Source organism: Malaclemys terrapin, chromosome 2 (assembly GCF_027887155.1).
Source record: "Malaclemys terrapin pileata isolate rMalTer1 chromosome 2, rMalTer1.hap1, whole genome shotgun sequence".
In the NCBI taxonomy this organism is placed as follows: Eukaryota; Metazoa; Chordata; order Testudines; family Emydidae; genus Malaclemys; species Malaclemys terrapin.
Genome location: NC_071506.1, coordinates 266,873,281 through 266,900,421, shown reverse-complemented (window position 1 = coordinate 266,900,421; position 27,141 = coordinate 266,873,281). Strand labels below are relative to the sequence as shown.

General features: G+C 43.1%; 1 protein-coding gene across 1 annotated transcript in view; it reads right to left on the bottom strand.

Moving 5' to 3' along the window:
• Positions 1 to 27,141, bottom strand: part of PTPRN2 (protein tyrosine phosphatase receptor type N2) — a 970,322-nt gene that overhangs the window by 105,787 nt on the left and 837,394 nt on the right. Inside the window, exon 13 of the mRNA XM_054021089.1 lies at positions 11,654 to 11,869. Within this exon, the coding sequence (XP_053877064.1) occupies positions 11,654 to 11,869 (216 nt within the window). The remainder of the gene's footprint in view (positions 1 to 11,653; positions 11,870 to 27,141) is intronic.

Below are 27,141 nucleotides of genomic sequence, written 5' to 3'. Positions count from 1 at the left end.
TTCTGCTTTCTCTTGTGTGTGACATTCATTATTTTGTAGACTTTTATTGTCAATTGGTGATAAAACAAGTACTTGGAAACACCAGAAGAATGGCCTCCTACAAGGATCAGTATGGTCTCCAACGTTATTGAACTTATATTCGAATGACCTGCCATATACCGGGTCTTGCAAGGTTGTTTACGCAGATGACATATGCCTCGGCATTCAGTCACACTCCTTTGACATACTTGAGAGCATTCTGAATGCAGATATGGTGGCTACGGACAATTATTGTAATCGGTGGTGCATGATACCAAGTGGAAATAAGATTGTACCAAGCGACTTCCACTTACATCATGCACAAGCAGGCAGAGTGCTGAACATAATTCTCGATGGTCATCAAATAAAATACGATTCACCCCAGTCTATCTAGGCATCACACTGGACAGAACTCTCACATATCATGACCATCTTACAAAGTTCTATATGCAGCCGAAGAAGTGGGCTGTAGTCCACGAAAGCTTATGCTCTAATAAATTTGTTAGTCTCTAAGGTGCCACAAGTACTCCTGTTCTTCTTTTTGCGGATACAGACTAACACGGCTGCTACTCCGAAACCTTACAAAGACAGTGACTAAGGTCAAAGTGCAAAATAACCTGCTCGGAAAACTGGCCAGAACAACATGGGGCGCCAACACCCAAACATTATGCACTTCAGCCTTGGCACTCTGTTATTCAACAGCAGAGTATTGCGCTCCAGTATGGGCTCGCTTGTCTCACGCAAAGATCGACGTACAACTTAATTCCACCACACATTTTTTTCCAGGCACACTTAAATCTTCTCCTCTACGATGGTGACCAGTTGTCTGCAGTAGTGCTCCACCCTGTGTTTGTAGAGAGGATAACGTAGCAAAGCTCATGATGAAATTGCATGTGTCACATCTACTATTAAAGACTTGTTTAATCCACCACATAATCATCTACCCTCACATCACCAGTTGTGAATAAGTTTACCAGGTGAGGGATTTACAGTAGAGGCTATGTGGAGATCTTCATGGTCCGCAGAGAAAGTGACAAATAATTATTTTGTCTCAGACCCCACTCAGCATCAACCTGGGATTGATTTACCAAGATGACAATGGAGCCTTCTGAACCAGTTTCGTACCAGACATGGAATTTGTGCTACAGTGGAATTTCGGTGGCATTTTAGAGACAGTCTCTAGGTCAATGTGGTAGCCACAAACCATGACACACATTGCTGAGGATGGCAAAGTGACTCAACTTCCTGGAGGTCTTCATGCCTTGAACATCGTTGATAAGAATGCTGTGGGGCTTGGCTTGACCAGTTAGCATATGCCAAAAAATAAATAGTTTTCCTTCTTATTTGTCTTCTTTCTACAATAAACAATCTCTTTTCATGTGAGTTTTCTATGCCCCTAATCATTGTTGTCTTCCTTCTTTGAGCCTTTCCAATTCTGCAATATCCCTTCTGAGATGGAATAACCAGTATTGTTCACGATATCCAGAGAAGGTTGAATCATTGATTTATATTTAACTAACTTTTAAGGCTCTCAAATAAAAGAATACTGATCAACAATCCTTAGAATGCCCCTGGGTTGATCCAGACTATCAAGACATAGTCAAACTAAGAACAGCCTGCAAGGCAACTCTACTGTATATTTTAATTTCACAATCAAGCGATTTCTAATGAGGTTAAGAAGAAATCCCCCGTCACCGAATCATAACCCTTAATTCAACCCAAACACTTTCCTTCTACGGAGAACCATGGAGGGAATCTACTACCTGTTGGAAAAGAGATGGTGTCATAGAATATCAGGGTTGGAAGGGACCTCAGGAGGTCATCTAGTCCAACCCCCTGCTCAAAGCAGGACCAATCCCCAGACAGATTTTTGACCCAGATCCATAAATGGCCCCTCAAGGATTGAACTCACAACCCTGGGTTTAGCAGGCCAATGCTCAAACCACTGAGCTATCCCTCCCCCTCTCAAAAGACTTTTCTCCATACTACCTACCAAACAGCAGAAGAACTTTTCCTTTTCTCACTATCATCTTCCCCCCAGTCCATCTATTCCTGGCTACTGGGAGAAATCAATATTTCTGTCCTCCTCCATGCAAATATTCTGCCGGATACACTTAGGAGCCAGACTTGGGAGTGCAGACCCATGGTACTTTGGCTCGGTAGGAGCGCCCGTATGCTACCATACCAGTCCACTTCAACCTCTTCTACTGTTGCTGGCAGAAATCAGTTGGAATGGAAAGCTTTGGAGCTAGAAAGTCTTGGGTCTCAATTCATGGAGGGGGGGAGGAGAATGGTTTACCCCAACCAAGTTAAACATTTAAACTAGAGAATGAAGGAAGGTCTGGATTGTGATAATGATGAACTGTTCCCTCTTGGGAGGGAATAAGTAAGCTACTTATGAGACCTGTATACTGGCAGAACAATACTGCCCAGGTAAAGCAAGAGCAGCGTAAACACATGAAAAAGCGGTACAGCAGCCTGCAACTAGGTTAGCTAGACTAAAAACAAAGCATTTGCACGGAACAGGAATAGAATTTCATCAGACTGAAATATTAAAAAACAAAATATTTCCTTGATCAAAACTGCTATTCATTCGGAATCCAGTCATCCCAAACAGCAATTAAAAAAAATAATCTAGGAACTGTAGAGCAAAGACTAGAGTAGGAAAAACCCAATTCATTTACCCATTTACTTATGTCATCTGCATCAAACTAGATTTCCTCCAACTCAAAAAACGATTGGTCTTGTCCTAAAATAAATGATTTGTTCTTTGAAAGACTTCAATTCTAGACATGTGCTTTCAAAGTTTCCCTTCCGTGGTCTTGATGTAGTCATTTTATACAAACTTAAGCGATGACAATTCGATCTGTATGCTGAAAGGTACCATCCCCTAACCACCTGAATATGAAATGCAACATGAAAGAGGCAAGATTATTCCTGTTATGATGGAACACATCAGTGTCACTACAGCCAAAAATATTTAATGGTGAAGTAAAAATTTGAAACAACATCTGTTTCAGTTCTTTATTGTATCTTGTTTTGTAGAATGTCTGAAAGAAGAGCCTCTGTTTTTGTTTTTTAAACTACCAGGAGATTATTGCATCTATATTTCATGCACATAGAAAAATGCTATCTTGGATAGCAGATACTCTCACCCTCTTTTGCAGGCATATTTGGAAGGATCTGAACAGTTATATCTCATAAATGATAACTCGAGCTGCAGCTCATCCTGCCCAAACACTTTTCCTGCGGTTTATCTTGATATATAATTTAAAAAACTAAAGGGCAAAAAAACCCAACAACCTTGTTTTGGTTTTGCTTTGCAGAGTCTGCCTAGTTCTTACAGGAGAGGTATGTGATCATGTGCAGAGGTGGTGAGTGGAGGATCCAAGAATCCTTCACCACCACATAAGGTCCTAGGAAACAAGTTATCTGGTTGTGGTCGCCTTAGGTTCCTCACTAGGGCTGACTATAACCAGATAACATGTATTTAAATACCACTTGGTCTTTCTAGACTACGTGCAAAGCTCCGTTGAAAATCATGTTAGGTTTTCTCTAAAACATTAGCTAACACCTTTAACTATCTTCCTAGCCCTGACATGACTTTTCAGTCAATGTACTCAGAGAAGTTCAGGTTCTGCTTCATCCACAGTCCCATGGTACCTCAAAGGGAATGAAGACACAAAGCTGGGCCCCCAACCCTTCTTCCCCAACACTGACTCATAGAATGGGACTGACAAGAAGGGTGTAGCGGTGGGAGTGCTGCTCCTGGAGATCAGGGAGACATATTGCACCTGGGCTCCTCCCGGGGAGTGCAGTTCTACACCAACCCCCAACAGACATGGTCTACAGAAGTCTCATATGTTTAACTAATCAGCCCCTACTCTGTTCCAGGGATTGTGATTCAGTTGCACATAGTTATTCTGAATCCATGGTAAGACTTCTCCCACATTAAAATAAAAATGAATAGCTTTATCTAGTCTAAATGAACTGGGAAAAATAAATGAATTGAACATGTACAGCTGATTTAGCTGCTGGTTGCCCAAAAGAACACAGATTCCATGGACATGTCAGAGTGTAGTACAATGGTGATGGGCACTGTGGAAAACCCTAAGACAGAGAGAGAGAGCAAACAGGTATAGAGGAAAAATCAGTCCCGTTCTTTCTAACTTCCACTGTTGTAAATCACAAATAACTCCAATGAAGTCAATGGAGGAGAAATCAGATCCCCCACCCTGCATTTATTTTTAAGGAAGGTAAAGATGCACCCCATGGGACTTCAGATCAAATACTTCCCAATTCATTAGGCAAGGTTGTGGTTCTCTCTGCCTTCTCTACATGGTACAGGCATTGTGCCATAATTGATTTACTACAGGGAGACAATCCTTTGCGCTGTGCCTGAGAGTAGCCTGAAACAGCTCGAGCTAAATTGGCAGTTAGCCAGTGGTGTCAGCACGATGAAATTGGGGCAGTTCTGGAAGGCAGAAACTTGGTGAGCCAGAGTAGGGGTCAAGACCTTGTCAGTCAGGTAGTGGCTGTCACATCAGGCAGAAAAGCCAGGGTAACCGCTGCTGCAAGCTCAGAGAGATGCCCCATCATTGTCAGGGAAGTATAATTGTTGGGAGCTCTTGTCCTATTGGTAAAGAAAAGGGATCTGAGTGTTTTTAGTGCCAGTTGCTTGTTATTCCTGCTGCCACTCTCACGACCCAGAAGAGCAAAATCCAGGAAAAGAGTATATCTGAATAAGAGAAGTTTCTTTCAAGACCAAAAATTCAAAGAAAAAGGCAGGAAAGATAGTTATAGTTACCTTCAGAGTCCAGAGGCACTGACTGTCCAGCAGAGTTTTCTAAGCAAGGCTATAGGGTACGTTTGGGAAAGCCAGAAACACTACCTAATAATTAAAGGGAAATCACTAATTTAAACTCCCACTCCCACTGTTTTTTCTTAGCATTCTCTTATACCATAAATGAACAAATGAATTATAGCAATCTGGCTTTTTTGTTCTGTGAGGAGCTATGCCCAGCTATGCTACCTATAGATAGTATAATAATAAAGATGATTGAGTTATATAGAACAAATTCAAATAATAAATGTAATGGGAAAAAACAAACCCTCTCCCCGCTGCCACCTACCCACACTAGTCAGCTTCTTTTTGTAGGCCCTCAAAGAACATCTCTCTCCAAATCTCCCACTTCCTACTCCAACAAAAGTGTTCTAGCATGGACTGCAGTGCCCACACTGTGACAACCATGAACCTGTCTTGGAGGGTGAAGCCTGCCTATAGTCAGGGTGAGTCATTCCTCTCCTCCTAACATTCAGCAGTTCTCAAAAGTTTATTTTTCAATGTTCGTATTTAAAAATAATAAAGCTTCGATGGACAGCTGAATGTTACAGAAAGGGTGGAAACTCATGCTAATAATATGCAGATTCCACTCTCCAAAGCTGTTCCATAGGGGTTACAATATAGCCAGAACTAAACATGCTAGAACATTTTGTCAAAGCAGGGAAGGAGGTAATTGGAGGGGACTGCTTCTCACAGATTTAGAAAAAAAAAATGTATTTGTTGAGATGCGTTCTAAATCCGTTTATTTGGCCTTTCAGAAGCTAACACTTAAATTGGGCATTTTTTATTAAACATTTTCTGCAGATCACTTAAATGCTAGGAGTACAATAGAAGTGTCTGACAAATTTCTAATGCTTTTTAAACTCACAGTATTATGTAGTTACATTACTATTTGCTGGGTCCTACTACTATAACAGGCAGTGAAGTTGAAGAAAGTCATATATTCCATTGCACTACAGCAGTTGTGGATCATCCTGTAAGGTTAATCAGATAAAACCTGATTAGGAGCTAAGCCGACCTTTGTACATCACTTGTTTTGCCTCATCCTCCTTTAGCCATCTATTGTCTAACTGACCTTAATAAAATATTTACCTCTACACACCCAATTTAAATGATTTTTTAAAATTTCAAGCATTTACCCTGATATTACCACCTTTAATCACCTTGCATAATTCCTTTGTTGTTGTTATTATGCACCATTTTTGTATTGAATATACACTGTTGCATATAAAAACTGTCCCATACTGTGGAACAAGATTTCACAATGAACTTATATATAAGTGAATTTATATGGGGTTATTTATTTGCTTATTTTTAAGACAAAAATCCAGTTAATTAAAATATACAAAATTGTTTACACTGCGACTTTACACACAATAAGAACTCCAAAATGAGCAAGTTTGGTCTAATAAATACATTTCTCAATGTACTTTTATTTGATAGGCTATCGGGTCTGTCCTGTCACCTTATACTGCCATGTGAGTTTCTTTTATAAGAACACAGACAAATTATGTTCCAGTGTTAAAGTTCTATATATTCCTAGAAATGAAAAGAAGAAATGAGCCTCGGGGCTAAATTTTCATCCTTCCAGTACCCTGGCTTGATTTACTCCTTACTGAAATATTTTCCATAAGTATATTTATGCACCCCATACTTATTGCTACCTTTTATGTCTAAGTATGATGCGTGAGTGATTTTACATATCATGCGTGCTATAATACTTAAGGTATTTTTAAAATTTCCCAACTTGTCAGATTACTTAGTCACAAAAAAATGATCCTGTTTTTTGTTCATTAAACATAGCTTATTAGAGTCCACTGTTCTAGAGTGTTGATATGTCAACACCATAAGACAAATATGTTACTTGTGAAAATTTTAATTAAATATCAATGTGTAGGTCATATAGAGTCTGAAATATGTAGCTACATCATATACAACATAGTATACATATATCTGAAGATACAAGACTGGCAAGATGGTCAAATAGAAAACATGACTCCAGTGGAGTCCTTCAATCAGATCCTGTCCACAAATTTCCCCCCCCCCCAAAAAAAATTGTTTTTGGCAGAATCAAATTTGCAAATTATTTGTTAGCGGGCAACTGACATGCATATTTTTAAAAAGCTATATTAAAGAATAAATGAGAGTAGAATCAGGCCTTTCAAACCACTGGGAATTTTACCATTGGCTTTGATAAGGGCAGGACCAAGCCATTATTAAGAATAAATTTTACAACAAAATATTTCAATAGCATTTTCTCTTATTTATCTGTCAAGACCAGCTATCTGGGTTCTGCAAAATCTAAGGACACCACTCCCCACTTGAACTGATAGTATTCAGTGTTTTTAATGTAAACAACTCTTACAAGATCACTAGAATCTTGAATGCAGACCTCAGGAAGTACAAAGCTGATTTTATTGTCTTAATGTATCACTTTCTCGTACATGTCTCAACACAATTTCCTTTACTTCACTCTTTGAGGAAGTAAATATGTTCTTCTGTGCTGCAGTGAAACAAAACTAAATACCCCTAAAAATGGTATCAGCATAATAATAATGGAGCTTGCTGAGGGCAGCATCATATATTTGAACTTGCGTGTTTAGCCTCATGTTGCATGGACCACTATCAGTGATGCAAAAAAATTATGTTCACTAGCAAAGTTCTCCAATTCATAATATAAAACAAGCAAATGACTTAACATCCCTTTTGCACAACCCAGCATTCCCTACATAATAGCAGTCACCAGCATACACTGTCATTACATTAATAAATTGCTCACTAATGGGAGCAGTGACAACTAAGATGTGCACTTAGCAGCACTGTTTGCAGGCTGCCCCCAATGCCTGTTTTTCCTCTGGGCTGTGTCCCAAAGGCTTCAAAGTGCACAAGAAAAATCTGCTCAGTGTTGTGAACTAAATCAAAGAGTATTTGCTGAAGATTCCTAAGGAGCTTCTGCCCTAATGTCATGGAAGGAAGAGTGAGCTTGCCCAATACTACATTTGCTTTCCAAAGAAGATCAAAGCAACAGGAACAACAAATGCAAACATGAGAGAGTGAAGGGGAAATAAGGACATCTCTTTAATGATCTCTGAACTCCTACACTAATTTAACCAGCTGCTATGCATATAATTGGACAAGAATATGAAAAGTATAAAAGGTACACAAAAATAGATGGTCTGTGTCTGTGCATAAATTGTGTTATGTACATATAGCATTTGACAAGATATACTACTACAATTAAATCTGAAAAACTGCTTGACCACAGCCTTGCAAAACCAGGCTGCATCTTTTCTTTGCAAATGGACACATTAAGTCTGAATAGCACATTTATCCTTCCAAGTGTTTGAACGTTACTTTTTTATTTTTGTTTTAAGTATTATAATAGGGACTGGCAGAACAGCTAGTTAAAGGTGAGCTGTTTTCATTATATAACCTTCTAAAAATCAAGAATTGTAAGTCAGATATTTCAAGTTTGTTTTGGGCTACTAATTGACAGGTTCTTGGAAGGCCAATTTTTCCCCTAAATTTTAAATGGTTTGGAACTTTTTATTTAAAGGTAGTTCACACACACTACCTATATAAGAGTTATTCCTGCTAGGAAAAATAACTGATTCTTCATAGCAAAGCTACGTTTCATAACATTCATTCTGCCTCAGCGCCCTACGCTGCAGGCTACGTGCACAGCATGGCTATTACACAGACTTTGTGTAGTAAGATTTGCATTGTAACTGTCACAGATCTGATACAATATCAACAGACTGGATTGAATGCCAGCTCCTGCTACTATGTCTTAGAAGGATAACAGTGTATATGTTTTTCCACTGACAATACAGTTTGTCTATTTTCTCCCCATCTGGTATCACAGCATACAGACTACAAGGAGACCCCAAGTGTTGAAAGAACCCTTCTATGTCCACACGTCAAAATAAAAAATAAGAAGGGAGGAAAATCTTGAATGAATTAGGTTAAATCCATAATGTTTTTGTTAAGAATAGAAAAAGTAGGTCAGTCATGTTTATATGAAAATAGGATCCAACTAAAATTTTGACAAGTATTTGCATTAGAGTTCTTCCTACTTAAGACTTGGCCATTGTTTTTACCAATTGATTTTCTCTCTGCACTTAATTGCACAAAAATGAATTCTGATGCCATTTGAGCTGCAGACAATAGAACATTATCAATCTGTAAATGCCTTAAACTTCAGCAGACATGTATTCTGAGTCTGGACAGCCCAATATTAGATTATGTCATGTGTTTATTAACAATTTGAGTAATTAAGTGGATAACTAGGAAACAGTTTTAAATTGATAACATAAGAATAGTTTATATCTGAGTTTCTTGTGTCCAATTTTCAAAGTAACTTTCTGGGGCTCTTTTCCTCCTCAAATATTAATATGGCCTGCAGAATTGCCGTTAGGAGTGCCAGTCAAGTTCAAGCAAAAAGGTAACTTAAGGCTTTTCCTGATATTTGTTTTGATGATGCAATGCAAAATTTCCATCCCTCAAATATTACAGATATGTCTTAGATTTAGCGGGATTCAATGCAAAATTATATTTACTCTTAAAGGACAAGGGCTCAATCTTGCTCACATTTAAATCACAGGGATTTTGTCACAATTTCATTGGAAGGAGGATTAGGCGCTACAAATACACCTTGCTAAATCACTGCTGGTTGAAAGCAGCACTAGAATCACCAAAACTGTCTGAATATTTCATTTGGCTCCAGTTCTGGGGGCTGCTCCTGCTGCCATTGAAGTCAGCAGCAAATCTCCCGTTGACTTCATTGAGAGAAAGATCAGGGTTTTAGGAATCTCTGCATCTAGAGCCAAATCATGTCCCTCCTTGCCCTCCCCCATGACAGTAGTTCCACCAGAAACCAATGGGACTACTTAGGAAAATGAGGTTAGCAGGATTTAGTCAATGGCAAAGCATATCAATTTAATCTCAATACTGAAAAACTGAACATATTGTTAGCATTTTCATATTTTGTTTCACAAAGCAGATCCTTAGATCTTATTTGTAGCAAGTTTTTTTTAATATAAAAATCTGGCAAGAAGAAATGAAGCGCACATTTCATTTAGTGTCTGGATTACAGATTCTTATTAAACAAACCAGAGCTCATTATAAAATCAATATCAACTTAACCACCATGCCCCCAAGAGAAATGGCAAAAAAGGTCACTCCAAGAAATTCAAACAATTTTCCTGCTGGAAGGGCACGATTTTAATTACAGATACTATTAATTAGAACTGTCACTGGGAAGACTGTCCTGTTAATTATCACAAATTCAGTTTCAAGTGAGATTTTATAACCTGGAGGGCTTTTAAAAATACTAAGAATTATTTTATTCATGTTTAAGTGAAGAAAAAGATTGCCTAACTATTTTGAAGTCAATAGCAGGTTCCCTATTTTAAACCCGCTGCTCCTCCAAAACAAACCCCACACCTTACTTTGACAAGTCTTCTTGACTACAGGCAACAAAACTAGTTTAGCAATTTGTCCATACTTTGTCTTGGAGGACATGGTTTCGCTTCACTGATAAGCGCTAGCTTGCAGGCTCGCTCTCCCCCCCCTGATAAACCCAGACTTTGTACTAAAGTTTTTCTTTCAGAATTAGATTTCTTCCCCTTCCTTAGAACTAAAGGTGAAGCCATTCCATTGAAATGCTAATAGCTATGTGTATGTTTGAATTCACTAGTCCTTTATTGAAGAATTCTCTGGACTGCTCAGCGCCTCTCTACACAGGAGAAAATCATCTTTAAGTGATTACTGAAAGACTTCAGAACTTTTGAGTGAATTTATCCCTTTTGAAGACTTTTGGTCTCAAACTTCTAGCTATTGCAATTTACCAGAATATAGAAAGAGCACTGTTTAATCTTCAGTAGAACAGGGAGGTAAACATAAATGCAAGTAGCTTTAATTCAGAAGCACCAAGCTGAATATATTTCATTTTTTCAAGTGCAGTGAATTAATAAAGCAATAATATCTATATAAAATAGCATTCCAAATGTTTTGGGGCACCAGACATGTAGTTGCAGGCAGTAACACCTACATTTACAGACAGATAACTAACCAGGAAATAAACACTGATTATCCTAAAGAAACCTCAAAACTAGGCAGTTGTCTCTTAGCCAAACGCTTCAGAACCTGCACGCTCACTATTCCCATTGACTTCTGGTTTATTTCAGAAGATTCGCCTGAAATATCCCTGTGTTACTTGGCACACATCTGCTTCCATTATGCTCATAGAAACAGTCCTGGGTTTACCTCCCCATCTATCAGCATTATATTTCACTTTATCTGAATAACGGCAGAAGGTGGCAACAGATCGGGTCAAAGGCTCCTTTCATATCAGACCCTGAAGAAGTCGATGATTCAAAGAGAGAGACATCTTCGGATAACTAACAGCGCAAGCCATTCCTGAGACCCGGCGAAGAGTTTGGCTCTGAACAGTGGTGTGTGTGTGTGTGTGTGTGTGTGTGTGTGTGTGTGTGTACACTGGTGTTGTTTTTTCGGAGAGTTCCAATGGCAACTATTTTATGTTTCTAATTAGACGCACGTGTCCAGCAACTGCAAGAACTGGCGAAATTAATAGCCGGCAGTGAAAAGCGGTTACAGTGTATCTGCGGGGATATTACTTGGGAGTCTCCGAGCCGGCGTTGTAAGAAAAAACAAAACCACCCCCACAACTATGAATAACTGATCTCTCCCTCCTGGGGCTGATAAATAATCTGTTTAAGTGTCTGGGGGGAGAAATAAAAAGCAAGGGCTGGAGGCACAGCCCGGCCTTACCTGGTAAGCGGCAGTGGCATCTGAGCTGGTGTCAGTGCCCAAGGCGGACAGCTTCTCTTTCAGCCTGTGAGGAGACTGATGGCGGAGGCAGTAGAGGACCCCAGAAACAACGAGGACCCCAATAATGCAGGCGATGGAGAGAAGGGTGAGGATGATGAATTTGGTGGAGTCTTCGTCTTCCGCGGCGCGGTAAGGGAGAAGCTTCAGTTTGCTTTTCTGTTGGAGAGACAGAAGCAGCGACTCAGCATTTGCTATAGAAACTTCAGAGACACGGAACTTGCCACTGGAGGGAGGGAGGGAAAAAACACTTTTAGCTCTGCGGGTTTACAATCAATGACGCCGGGAAAAAACACCGCATGGGCACAGATGCAAAGTTTCAATCAAGCACCAACCATGTCAGGATGGAGGGAACCGGGCTCAACAGAAACCAACGTGACCCGCGAAGATGGAAGCGTTATTTTTGGCGTGTTAACGTTAAGACCAAAAATAAAAAGGAGAGTACATCCCTGTCTCACGTACCTTGTCTCATAACTCTGTAAAAATTTGCGTAGCTAATGGACTGAGACAACGTCTTACGGTCCTACCACAGGACAGTCAGAAAACAATATATTCCCAACAATAATCACTTCACGTCTGCAACAGTTGTCTGTATCGTAGACAGCTTTCTTTCTGTTTGTTTCTTTGTAGTTAACCTGGGACAAGAAATCCCTCCGACTGAATAACCAGCCATTGGCTTGCTTTTAAAATAATAGTGGTCACAACCAGTTCTGAGTACCTCAAGTCACCAATAGATATTTTAATTTTTATTTGTTACTGTATATGGGGTAGGCTCGTTATAAGCAAAGATCCATTTTTTTTTCTCGAGAGTGAAAAACAAAACTACAAAACAAAAAGTAGGTGCCTTAACTTCTGTCTTCTGTAGAAGAAAAAAGTAACAATTCCGAAGTCTTCCAGATTTTTTTTTTTTTGAAGCAATAGAAGAGAATCCTTCTGGTGCATTTCACTTGTCTCCATGTGCTAAAAAGTTGTACAATAATTTCCCCTCATTAGCTTCATTATAAGCTATATTAGCAACAATTAAAAACGCAACATGAAAATGAAAAGACCAGGCACGCAAATTGCAGCAAGACTCATTTGGCCAGCATTCCCCTTTTCACAATTACCAGGGAAATGAATTGAAAAGCACGCCCCTGCCTCAGTCCCGGTTGCTACAAGATGAGAACAATTAGCAAACTCCTTTCCACCACCTAATTTCGCGTGGTAACAAAATGGATTTTTCCCCATGAATGCCTAGCCGGCCTATTCATTATCTCTCCTCTATTAGTAATTTTCTGCTCCGTATTCAGATAGCCAGCTCTTAATTTCCTCCTGTCTTGCAGTGTACACAGTGGCTCTTATGTCAGGCCCGGTCCATTTTTATCTTGTAATCATAAAGGCCACCAAAGCAATTATCGCTGGTCTTGACTGTAAAAGCTTGTCATTAATTAGCCTCCTTGCCTTCACAGTGCCGCGGATTAGCTGGAGCTGGGGCTGAGTTAATGGAAATGCAGGTTCAATAAGACTCCCAGATTTCCTTGCCTGGCTGCGCTGAGCAGAGGAGGATTGTTAGGTCTGTAAGCCCCGGAAGGTGGAGTAAGGGGGGTGGGGGCAGGAGCGGGGATGAGCACACAACGGGTTTGCAGGGCGTGTGCGGCTGCAAATCCCCCACCTGCCTGCGCCTGAACCAGCAGCGCTTTTACTGCGCGGCTGGGGCCGGCTTTCGCTCCCTCCTCTCCCGCCCGGCCACAGCTGCTTCCTTCCCGGGAGAAGTCACTCCCGCGCTGGCCCCACTGCCTGCCCCTCCTCCGGCCCGCACCGCCCAGCAGCCGCACGGCACCGGCCTGGAGCGCCGGCCGGCCGGCAGCGAGCCCAGCGCGCTAGCGGCTGGGCAGGGCCAGGCTCGGTGCGGGGAGCCACAGCCGCGCGCAGCGCTCCTCCTCCAGCGCCTGATCGGCCGAGCGCGACACCTGCTTTTCCACAGCCCCCCAGCGCGGGGTACCGCCCCTCCCCTGAGCCGCAGCCAGCCCTGCTCCCCGCGCGGCCTGGCTGCGCCAGCCGGAACCTCCAGCCCCAGCTGCCTCTCCCCAGCCGCGCTCGGGCCACCTCTCCCGGCCCCAGCCCGCTTCCCCGGTCCCCAGCACAGCGGGAGACCCACCTCTCCCCTGTATAGGAGACGGACCCGGCTTCGCAAAGGGGGCTCGCGGAGAAGAGCGAGCCCCCGTTGGTGACAGGGGAGGGCAGCTCCAGGCCGAGGGAACTGATGCCCGCTCCGGGCCCTGGAAGTTAAAGGCTTTTCCGCTCTGCCCTTAGCATGTCAGTGAGCGGACTTGCCCCCTTCGGGCGGAGAGGTCGGGCTCTGCGGCTAACGGGGACATCCCGGGGAACGCCAGCCCGCCGTCCCTGCGCTACAGGACAGCGATTTGCCGCGCCACGCTGTTTCACCTCCCATCACAGAGCGAGTTGTTTTTCCAGGCTGCCCAGCCCGGCCATCAGCAAGGCTTGGGGCTCCGTTCAACGGCTACCGGAGTGCAACAGCCCTGCCTCCCTGGCAGCGCGCACAGCCAACCCAGGGCCAGCCCCGGGCCTCGCCAGCGCCCCGGACGTGTGTTCTCTAGCAAGGGGCGACCTGCCAACTCTTGACTCTTCCCCCAAGAGAAACTCTGGCCAGCGAATGCCACGGTCTTAAACAGCGGCGTGAGGAGCGTGCCCCGCACAGCACAGCATCCAGAGACACGGAACTGCCAGGTCCAGTCTCTTCCCACGGCAGAATCGATCCCTACAGCTTATTTTCCAATGCTCTGTCCAATTCGTTTTAAAAGTCTCCGCTGTGTGCAGACGCACAGCTCAGCCTGACTACGTAGCCCCTTAAAGGGACACCATCAACAAATCTAGTCGGTTAAAAAAAAAAAGTTAAAAGCAGTTTCAGACACTGCCCTGAATCCCCGTCAGTTTCTGTGGTTTCATAATCACATTTTTAGACTATCTTCTCTCCTCTGTTGCTGTGTGAAAGACCCCCACAAACAACAGGGGAAAGGACTATACAGGAGAAAGATGAAAATGACCAAAGTGCTGTCAAATGGCTTAAGTAAACAAACTCAAAAGATGGACAGAAACATCTGTCCCTTTTCTGCCCACGTGAAGGTGAAAAACAATGGACACCTTTAAAAAACAGTATTTTTTGTTTGTACTTGTTAATTTTGTATATTGGAGTAACACATTTCTACCCCGCTCTGTGCGTCTGCGGATTTAGTTTTCAAATGCTCTGATAATTTCCATTCAAATAAATCAGGGCTTGAAATCAAACGGAAGAGTACACTATACCTACACCAAGGCATATCTTTCAAATATGTACGGAGATTTCTCTACTAGACCGATTGTAGCATGAACAAGGCACAAGGGCTATGTATGCTTCTAAAGAATCACATTGATGAATATAATTTCAAAGTGGATGATGTAAACCTCCTCGGTATCAGTCAGGACGGATCCAATTACATGGCACTGGCCCATCTGAAATATTCCGCAATTAAAGGGGTCAAATAAAAATCACAAGAACCTCGATGCTTTAAGAAACCTGGCCATACTGATCATTTCCAACAGGGCGTCTTGCTTAAAAATGCAGGCGTCGCTGTTGTCCATTTACTTGGATTTGGGGGTGGGATGGAAGCTTCCATTACTCTGTCATAATTTCTATCTACTTAAATTCCTTAAGCGTCACCTCTCGGGCGGCTCCTTAAAGGGGGAAGTCATTGATCCAAATCTTGCTCGCCTTTCCTACACGAGTAATGCCTTGATTTCAGTGGGGCTACTCTCTTAGGGCGAGAGCGAGATTTGGTCCAGAGCTGCTGATTTCTCCCGAGTCACCTGAATGCCAGTGTTTCTCCTTTCGGTATGTTGCAGTTCCGTCTGGCATTACTTTAACCCCTACCGACCTGGGCTTTGCTATCTCTCCTGCGTTCGCTGTTCTCCCCATAAGCTAACGCGAATAAGAGCTACAACACGGGAGAGCAGAGATGCAGACACCGCTTTCGCTGAAATGTCAAACACCTGACGGTCACCAGGCTCTAAATGCCCAAACTCACTCACACTGAAGTCACTTGCTGCTCTCCTATTGGGAGCAAGAACGGCCCCCAGATTATCCGAAAAATTAAGTTTATAGCATTGAAAGTGAGAGCCCAGACTCCTCGATCCGGAGCGCGGTGTAGGACGTGGGAGAGGAGGGGAAGCCACTGTCTGGTTATGGTCTGTTGGAGAGGCAAGTGCTGTTAGACACCATCCTTTAGCCATTCTTCACAATAAGGAGTGAGCGTCACTACAACGCAGACTGTTGGAGACGATTTACGGCCTAGTAGAATTATAAGATTTACCAACTTTGAAGTTTAAAAGGCGCTAAAGTGAAATCGCATATACAACGAAAGGAAAGAGTGAGCTAGGTCGGGCCATCCGTTTATAAACTAAACTAAGCTCCCCCGGGCAGTTATAGAAAGCCAAGGGAGCTTTGTTTCCAAACTGATGGCAGGACAAGGCCCAATATTAGCCAGTTCTTGTCTTATGAACACTTAACTAATCGTCTGTGGATAGGTTTGCTTTTCTAGCAGCATCGCTGTGCAAAGGACACCAATTCATATTTAGTGATTTCATAAAAATACACAAATAAATGATTTCTGATCCCCAGACAATGTGACTGGGTAAAATAAGTGCACGTTGTCTTTTTAGCTTTGCGAGTTTTCTGACTAAAGGTTCAGTTATAAATGATGATCCTGGATTTGACTCCATCTCATACCCTCCCTCCAACCCAGCTCCCATCAGTCAGGAACTTAGAATTTCCCAGTTTGACTAAACCCCCGGATTTCTCTCTCAGATTCTGCAACCAGTCCTCAGCCTGGAATAGAACCCAGGGGTAATCAGAGTCTTGACTTGAAATTGAAAGAAAAATATTTAAATATGTATGAATTTGACATTTACAATCGGATGTCTTTTAAAGCAGGACACCTCTCTCTCTGGGCCAGTTCACTTTACCATGGCGTATGTGCTGTGGGGGGTGAGGAGGAGGGAAAACAATGGCTGTTGCATAACAAGAAAACCAAATAAATGCTCTTTTCTTCCAAGGCTTAACAAATCAAGTGATTATAGAAGTTAGCCATCATTAAATAAATATTAATCTCGGGCACATGTAACTATGGATTATCAAAATAATCTATATAACTGGAGTACACAGGATATTACTTCTGAAAGATTTTTCTCCTTGGAAAATATTGTAATATTATAGAAGCAGAGGTATATGAACTACAACAACTGATGGTTTAGGAAGTTAGTTTAAATACGAACATTTTCGAGATTAATATCCACTACACTCATGCTTTTCAATGGTTATGGTCCTGCTTTAAATGCTATAAAAGCATGTATGCATTTTGTCTTAGAACATTAGTCCTACTATTTAGATTTAAATCAAAAATATTTTAACTGCATCATTTGTATAGGCTTTTCTAAGAGGGGGAAAAAGGCGCTTAGGACCTGAACCATTGTGAATTTTTTTTTTATTTTATTTTTTTTTGCTGGTAAACTCACTGGATCATCCACCACACACTTTATATATGTACAGGCATACTTAAAAGTCACACTCCTATACAACACTAACATAATCAAAAACCAACATATTACTCTATTGTGTTATCTAAGGATGCAGCCGGATAGTTATTTGTATCTGTAAGTCTTTATATTTCAAACGCAGCGAATGTTTGTAAATATTTAATGTACAGTTTCATATACATAAGTTCCCATGCCTGTGTTCAGAATGTGGGGAAAACGCTCTGAACCGATAGAGTACGGCTCATACCTGGTGATGCAAACCTTCCAGCTATATCAACACCATTATAATTTATTTATTTATTGCTTCAACGCAGAAGGCCAGATTGTGAGGTCCTTACTTGACCAAAACTCTCACTGAAGTTAATGGGATTTTTGTTCTAATTAAAGACCGCAGAATTTGGGCTACAGTTTGCCAATCTCAAAAGTTATTTCTAGGTTGAGATAAGACCTATTAGTCTGCCAATTATTCTGTTTTTCTGATAGTTTGAAAGAAAAAAGTATTCATTAGCATTCATTTCACAAAAAAATAACATACTGTATATTTCCTAGAAAACTCTGAATTCTTTAACTGGAGTCTTTTAAATTTGAGCGTTGCGTCTAGGTTATATATTAAACAATTCATTTCTGAGCATAAATAAAAATGAAAAGCAAACTACTTCATAAGCAAGGGCATAAAACTTTAGAATATGATTTGTCTTAAAATATTACGAAGTTAAAAATTTGAGTACTGTTTTTAATTTGGAATTCACTACAGAATCTAATAAATGAGAGAAGTGAGGTGGAAATAATCACGTATTAATTCTCTGCATTACAAAATCTTTTCAGGAGCTATTATCAGAGCAAGAGGCATTGTGGTTTGGATTCAGGGTGGGAGAAATCCTTTGTGCAACTGAAAGCTATTGTTCCTCTGTGCAGATGAAATTGTACTTGCAAATCTGCCATTCGTGGGGGGGGGGGGGGCGAGAAGGGAGGGAGGGAGGCAAGGTGCTTGGGCAGAAGAAAAGAATTATCCAAGAAAATAATTATTCTTAACAATAAACTTTCCTGAAATCAAATTTAGGTTCAGCGGTTTCAAAAAAGGATCTGTTGCTGAGATTTTCAGGAACTGACATTAAAATAAAACAGACGATTAGACATTTTTTATTTATCATCTTCTTAATACTGGCAACATAATGAGGGAGAATGTCTGTTGGTGTAAAGACATCTGAAACTCAGAATTGATTTTTAGTAAATTCCCCATGTCAGCTGGTTGGGGTGCAGTTTGAGAAACGTGTTAAGTTTTGCTAAGTAGAAAAAAACAGAGATGAACAACTCCACAACAGGACAAACATGGCGACTCTCATAAAAATATACTTGCAGGAAATTTTCACAAGCTATTTGACTTCAGTAAAAACAAGACTCAACAACAACACCACAAAGGATAACGATTCTTTTTCCTCTTTTTTTTTTTTTTTTTTTTTTTGGCTCTTGCTTGTCCCATTTACACATGCACTCAAAAGCAGTTAAATCAGAATAGCAGGGTGGTTTACATTTTCCATGCACACAGCGTTGTTTACTTTGGATACCACAACTCAAAGCTCTATAATCGAACATATCTGTTGGTGTTTTAAGGTACTATTCTTTAGTGTTGGCAAGAGATTTGTAGATAAGGACTCAGCTCTCCTCTCAACCGACCCTCCCCTCTACCATTCCTCTAAAAAGTCCTACTTGCTGTTAGGATATTGCTTTAACATCACTTTCAGCAGATGTCAGTTCATCACCTGAAACGAGGTCAATGTAACGCTTTGACTTGGGGGACTGAGATCGGATGGGAAGGTACTTTTTTCTTCTTTTAGGGTCTACATAGGAGTCGGAAAGATTAGACAAAATCGACAAACACAAAAGGCAGATGGATTTCTGGGAACTCCAGCTTATTCAAATCACTGAGAAAGGTCACTGCAAAGAGCCACGGATCTATTCATTTGAAGGGGCACAATGATCCTTCCTCAACCTTCAACGCCACAAAGCACTCTGGAGCCTCTCTATACCTTTTAGTGGGATTAATATCCCGAACAATGACTGAATAAAATCAAGAATTCAGCGAGTTCAAAGATCCCTTGATCAATGGCAGATACTTTCCTCTCGTTTCTTAAAGGAAATACACAGAAGTGAAGTTTTGGGTTAGATTTAAAAGCACACACTGTAGTTTGTATTCTACTACGCAATGTGATGCTATTTTAATGTAAGAGATGTCAAAATACCCAAAATAAGTTTCTGGAATGGAAGGCACAGTGTTGAGAAAGGTGAAATTTGGAGAGCTTCAATATTTGCTTTAAGTGAGTGACACAAAAACTGCAACAGAGTTTATGCGTTGTTGAAGGAAGAAGCGACCAGGATGTTGTAAAGATGACCAGGAAATTGAACGGAATACATGTTTGTATAGAATGTGTGTATACAAGATACTATGATTTGCACACTTTGTCTCAGAGATGCCAACAATGCAAATAACTACTACGAAGAGGAAGTGAAAGAGTGAGAAACCATAAAGGAAAGAAGAATGGGTCCAAACTTTAGTTCCCATTCTATAAGGACTCGACTAACTAAGGAGCAAATGGGAAAAGACAGAAGCGCTGGGTGCAGTGACTGGAAAATTTAACTCCCCTCCTCGTGCTTTCCACACAGAGTAGAACAGATAAATACAGGGATTTATGCAATATGTCCTAGGTAGGGTTGTCAGAGCCAGATCCAAAAGGATGCTCAGCGATAGTTGAACTCAATGCAATACGTTCAACAAGAACGTAAGAAGAAATCTCAGACTTCGCCAACGCTGAACTAATGCTGATTTTGAAGGCATCTAATTTAGGAATTAAACAGAATGCCTCTTTTGAATGCCAACACGAGAAACTGTCTATGGATCCCACACTGTCAATATACAGGGCGCCGTTGGAATAATTTTATTGTGGCAATGGCCCATCCCACAAGGTACCAGGTAATCATATATAGTTTTAGATGACAAAAATAAAAATGAAAATCTACAACAAAAAGATCTGAGACCAACGAACATCCGATCCATTGCTGCACGATTTGCAACAAGTTCTGGTTCTACTAGCTATAGATCTGAAAAGCATTCCATTCATTTTCAAAAAAGGCTTTCCTCGATTTTTGACACAAAGAGAGAGACACAAACTTGAAGTGGTTAATATAAGGAGCAGGAATGGAAAGTAAGTGTCCTTCATCCAATAGGCTCTGAGAGAGGGGGCTGGTGGTGGGGGAGGAAGGCAGCCAACAAATCGGAGTGGTCACCCTTCCAAACTCTCTAGTTTAACTGCAAACACGTTCAACCAGAAAATCCAAATGGAGAAGAGGAAAAGACCTCTTGGCAAGAGAGGGGGGAAAGGGGTTTTAAACAATGAGCAAACAGAGTAGACGGCAAAGTAGCAGCATCCACTCTTTTTTCTTTAACTTCCGAGCTCTTAAAAATATCACACAGAAACAATGCGTGTCAAAAGGACGAAATCACGTACCCTGCCGTGCTACAGTTCCAGAAAGTCCTTTCATCCTGGGGGTAAAACCCCGCCGCGGCACTGCCCTTTGCCACCCTACCCCAGTCACTGGTGGTGTTGTAGCCGAGTGAGTAACTCAAACTGGGATCTGGACGGCCGTCCCAAGCAGGCATACAGCTTGCCGCGCAGCTCCCAAACTGTTTTCAGACCTGCAGCTAACGGCGTCTATCGGTTTGGATAAAAAGAGGTTCCCCCCAAAGCCTCCCCTCCCGGTCCCCCCTCCACAAACACTAACCACACACATAAACACACCGACCACCTCAGATTCAGCCCAACCCCGGGCAGCTTTCGCACAGGGACAGCTCAGACTGTCTTTTACCTGATGCCATTGCGCTGAAGAAGGCTGCGGAGGGCTCCTGTCCTGGAGGGCTAAGGCACACCACCTGGGCAAGCAATCCTTCTTCTTTGCCAAACTTCTTCATCTCCCCCCACTCCCTCCTCACCAGACACAAAGGCTCGCGGAGAGCCGGGCTCGCCGCTGTGCCAGTGCGGCTCGGCTGTAGCCTGCCCAAGCCCCCATGCCCCCGGGTGCGGCAGGTGGTGGAGGAGGACGGGCGCTGTGGCTGTCCCCGCGGAGCTGTCCATCACCGTAGGGCGCTAGGCGTGTGCGAGAGATTCCGGAGCGCCCGGGCTCTGCCCCTCCTTATATTCGCCCGCTCGCAGCCCCTGTCGGCTGCAGCACATGGCCCATCCACCGGTTACTATAGCGATGCCTCCTCTCCACATGTTGCTGACAGCAATTGGCTAAGGAGGCCTGGGCCGTTAATAAACCCTTCGCCGGAGTGAGACTATGAATGGACATTGGCTTTGTCACTCATTTGTAAAGCTGCTTGGGGTTTCTGCTCCCCCCGCAATATTTTTTGTGCCACTCTTGCAAGATGGAAGCGGAGGGGAGAACAATGAGGGAGCAACCAAAAAAAAAAAAAAAAAAAAATAACGCCAAGGAAAAACTAAAGATCATTTGCATGAAAATAGCGCAAAGAAATTTGCATTGTCTCCTCTTGCAAAGACTTTTCCCTAGGATCCTCCCCAATAAATAAGAAAATAATAATAATAGTTGTTATTTAATAATTAATAAACCACAACCACAAACAAAAAGAAATTCACTCAAACTTGGGTTCTATAAGGTCGTCCCAATATGATGCATCTAAATATTTTGCATTAAAAAGACAGCTTTAGTAAACTGTAATACTTAAAAAAATCTTAGTTTATCATGAATTTTAAGCTTAGGCTTCTCCCCACTTTAGCAAACTGTTTGGACAAATAACTCTAGGGCCAGTATGTTTGTAGAACTCTGAGCTAATAAAACATTAATTATTATATTATTTATAATAATAAAGGCACTTAATTATTCATGACCAGAGATGAGAGCCCTCTTGTGCTAGGGGCTGTACAAACATGCAATAAAAAGGCAGGGTAGAAAGGACAAAGGAAATTGTTTAGAGAACTATTAACTTATTTGTTCACTCAGTAGTCTGCCAACTTGGACAGTTACACTGTTTTTTGGGAGGTGTCCAAAAGCATAAAAAATGACACTCCCCAAATGTTACTGGCCTAACCTACACTCCAGTAGGCTTAGTAGGGAGACTCCTAGGTTAAACTGAACATCTGTTTGCAGAGTGCGCTTGAAAGCCCCACAGCTGCAGCAAACAGGAGAAGAAAGAAGCTCGGGGAAAAGGGGATCTTGTCAGATGCAGCTGACAAGTCTTTGGGAGGGCTCTTTAGTCTCTCCTGCTCTCGAAACCCGAAGGTCCCCTCCCGCCTCCCTTCTTCCATTGTTTTCCCCCTTGCTACGACAGCTGGAGATGGCAGGCCCAAGCAGGGCAAAGCGACTCCTTCCCTAACGACCCCTCCTCTCCCCCTTTCATGGGCCCCCAGCTGCAGGAGGAGGCAGCCGGGCCTCTTCCCTACCGCCCCTGTAACGCTGCCTTCTCCAGTACTGGACCCAGCTGCAGAGAAGCCAGAGACCCGCCTGCTACACACAGCCCCACCGAGAGGCTCCTTTCGCTGCGCCTCCCCAGCCAGAGGGAAGCACATCCTGAGCTTTCCCCACTTCCTTCACCGTCACAAATCTCTCCCCTGAGTTCTTCCAATGAAACCATCGCAGGATCCCCCCCCCCACTCCCAGCTGTGCCGAGCAGATTCGGGATGTGGGGTCGGGTGCTCCCATACCCAGATACACTTCGGGGGGGGGGGGGAGTCTCACACTGGGACAGTCTGAATGAGACTGTATGTGTCTCAGTGAAACTGACAAACCCTTCCTCTCCCGAGAGAGGTTTTACATTACTCGGGAACTGGGAGCGACGGCGATTGAGCTGTCCCCCCCCCCGCCTCCCCCCGTCACACTGGGCAGCTCTGCTGAGCCGAACTCACAAGCACAAATATCTGTTCATAAGCACTAATGTCTCCCCCCCCCCCACACACACACACACAGGTACGTGTTCACACACACACACATTGATATATATACACATCCCGCACCCTGAACCCGGCCCTAGCTGCCGCCGGGCTCCCCGCGCCCCCCTCCCCACTCAGGTGCTGTGGAAACGCGAGTCACTCCGTTTCTCTCTGGGGCACGTGGGACTGAGGCGGCGATGACGTCACCAGCAACGGGGGGGGGCGAAGGGAGGAAGCGGAGAACATGAAGGCGATGATGCTGTGTCCTCGCTCCAACCCGCTCGGAACGAGCTCCCCTAGCAACGGGGGCCGGTTCGCCCCGCCCCGCGCCGGGAAGAGCGGGGAGCTGGCGGGCGGGGGGCGCGCTCTGCAGCCGGGGACGGGGAGTGTCACTCACCGCCCTGCGCGGGGCTGCCGGTCGCTGCCGAAGGCAATGGGCGGGGCGGCGGGGTGTGAGCGGGTCACGCCTCGGTGCTTTGCCGGGGGAGAGCTACCGCCTCGGAGGGAGCCGGGAAGAAGAACCGGGCCGGGCCGGGATAATTCATTCAAGCCTCCCGCCCGGGAAGAGGCAGCTAGGCTGGGGGGAAGGGGAGAGCTACCCAGCTGGAGGGGGGTGTCCGCCCTGCTCAGGGGGATTGGGGAGGTCAGAGGAGGGCGGGCACCAGCCCACCAAGCATGTGCGTGGGGCGGTGCCTGGAGGGGGGCGGCGCAGCGGGGCGCTCTGGCCCGAGAGCGGGCCGCCACTGGGCTCGCCGCCCTCCCCCCGGCGCTCCCGCCGGTCGGGTAGACGGGGCCCGCGGCGGGCTCGCCGCCCTCCCCTGCCGCGCTGGGGGCGTGGCGGGTGGCTTTTTTGCCTAGGGCAGTAAAAAAGCCAGAGCCGGCCCTGGGTCAGAGGCAGCGCAGCTAGGGGCATCGCTGCCTCACTCCGGGGAGCTGCGTCGGAAGCCCTGGCCTGGCTTCCCCTTCACTTTGCACTGCTGTGTCCACACACATCCCCAAAGGGAGGGAGTGGGCCGCAAGCAGCATACATCCACCTGCGCTGTGACCTTTCCATTCGTGCCTGTGGGGAGGGGATGAGAGGGTTTGGTGGGGAGGGAAAGGGAAGGGAAGCAGACCGGGTTCAGTCAGTGTGGGATCGGGTTTGATGGGGAGGGGAAGCAGACCTGGTTTGGTCAGTTTGATGGGGGAGGGGAAGGAGAACAGACCGAGTTCAGTTAATGGGGGATCGGGTTTGGATGGGGAGTAGAAGGGAAGCAGACCTGGTTCGATCAGTGGGGGGATCGGGTTTGATGGGGAGGGGAAGGGAAGCAGACAGGGGCTGGGTGTGGAGGGGGGAGAGGGCGCAAGCTGTGTTTGGCCGGGGGTGGGGTAGGATTCAAAGAGCCGCAAGGTGACATGGGTGCTCTCCTCCCCAGTCCCTGGCATGCAGCAACGGGCCAAGTGCAATTGCAACAGGGCAATGGGAGCGTGTCACCTGCTTTGCCTTCAAGAGTCTGTCCTGCGCCCGGCTAGGGAGTTCCAAGGCTGGGCTCTCGCCCCAGGACGGGGGTGTGGGCCAGGACTGTGAGGCAGAGTGCACGACCCTCACACCAAAGCAGGATTGTGAGGGTAGAAAGCTGGGGTGCAGGGAGGTGGGTTAAAGCAGCTTAGCCCCTTCATGTGAGAGAGCCCGCTGAGCTGCCAGCCACGGCCTCCCTCCCTTCTCCCCCCAGGGAGCAGAGCCTCTGCCTGGAAATCCTGCAGCCCGCTCTCCGAACATGCCATGTGCAAGCCGGCCCCGGCCTGCACAGCACTGACAGCACAGCTCAGCCCCTGCGGGGGTCTTACACTTCCCGCCGCAAGTTGCTCCACTCTAATTCTGGCTGCTGTGCAATCTACAAGACAGAGGAGCTATTACCGTAATGTACCAACACAGCAATATCTGTACAATTATCGATTCACAATCAAAGGACTTCGCTGGCTTTCTAAATGGCAGGAGAGCAATTATTGGGAGCGTGGTTCTTATCATATACTTCCTCCCTACAGTCTGCGATCTGCAGCCAGCGTCTTGATTGTTATCGGGTCCTAACCACTAAGCAAAGAAAGCAAACAAAATAAGAAGGCAAACCATGTCTCCACAAGCACTATCATCACCACATGGACAGTTCATTTCAACCCGTAGGACATTTGGAAAAGTATCATTTTAGTTGACTACACTAAGGTTGGGTACCATTTTCAGAAAGAATGCGTGCACGCACACGTTCATTTTTAGATGTAAGATTACCGTGTATATTTACAGAACATGACTTTTTTGGCCATAATATTTTCAGAAAGGGCAAGAGGATAGCCACAAGGTGACTATTTCAACCTGACTACTATCACTACACAATGGAAAATGCTTAGATTTCCAAAGATGAATGCAAACCCATTTATCTATCGCCTACAGATACATTTTTAGCACACATTACACATTCGTATTTTGTTAATGTATGTCTTCAACTTGACATTTTTAGTCTTCTCCTATCATTATATTGTTCTGGTAATATTGTCATAGCATACACAATTGGCTCACTAACCTATATTTTTTAAACTCAGAGATAAACGGACCTGTCAAGGGACTTCATTAAAAGGACATATTTGTGTTGTGCAAATTGATCCTTTTAGTGAACTGTTTCAGAAACTGATAAAGAATTCTGTTAGTGTTGTAGCTTATTTTCCTTATTTACAAATCCTTTAATTGTTGTTTTTAGGAAAAATATTCATATTTTCAAAATCGTTAGACAATACATTATTTGAACACAAAATGAACTTGGCAATAGTATCATGAGAGAAATGGGTATCTTAAAAATATTTATTTGCATTACTTTTTTCAAATAATGACATGTTTGGACTTAATTTAACAATAAACCAGTTTATATGATTCCCATTATTTCTTTGACATAGAAGAATTTTAAGCATGAGGCAAAACATAATTGAGACATATGTTATATAGATTTAATTATTTTCATGTAGAATAAATAATGAATGTATTATTCATTTAAAACAGGATGTTTTGTCAGATATAACAAACATAATATAAACATGTTCAGTCTATGATATATAAATTATCTAAACAATTTAAATAGTTTTAAACGATTTCCATATATGATTCAAAGCTGTTTTTAAGGTATGTTCTGCAGTTATTTGTAAAACTTAATGTTCTGTGATAAAATCTCATTTTCGATTTAAGGAACCCAGAACTGCCATATAAGATATTTAAGTGATTTAAATATACTAAATTATCTGAGAAAATGTATTTTTAAACAAGAAGGTGAAAGAATGACATCAGCAATAGTTTTGTCACTATCCATTATTTCTTGTTTGCCTGGAATGAACTTAATTTCTAAGTGAAAAACAAACATATTTGAGACACAGTCTCTATTTTTATTAAATAAAACAAATACTAATATTTTGAAAGGTAATGCAGGCTAATAGTCATCCAAATTCAAGAGCTGTATTTGAAATATTTCTATATTCAAAATAATCAGGATCTCAAATTTAAATATGAACACTTTGATTACATAAATCCACTAAAGTTACAGAACAAAAAATCATGTTTAGAAACATCAACATCTAACATTCCAATAATATTAATAGTTGATTACTATATTTTTAAAATTGCATTAAAATGTTTCTTAACTTTTCATTACTTCTATGACAATAAATCTCACTGCAATGCTATATTTTAGATTTTATTATATATTAGTGAAAATGCACACATGAGGTTTTGCATTAAGTATACTTCTCTCTGCCTAAAGGAAGTCTGATAGTGCACTAACAAAACACTAAATGAAAATAAATGATGCTCTAGCTTTGTTTAAAAGTTTTGTCTAACATCCTTTGGAGCCTTGTTATTTAAATGCAAATCCTCGTATGCTGCATAGGCCTTTTCAAAGATATTTTCTG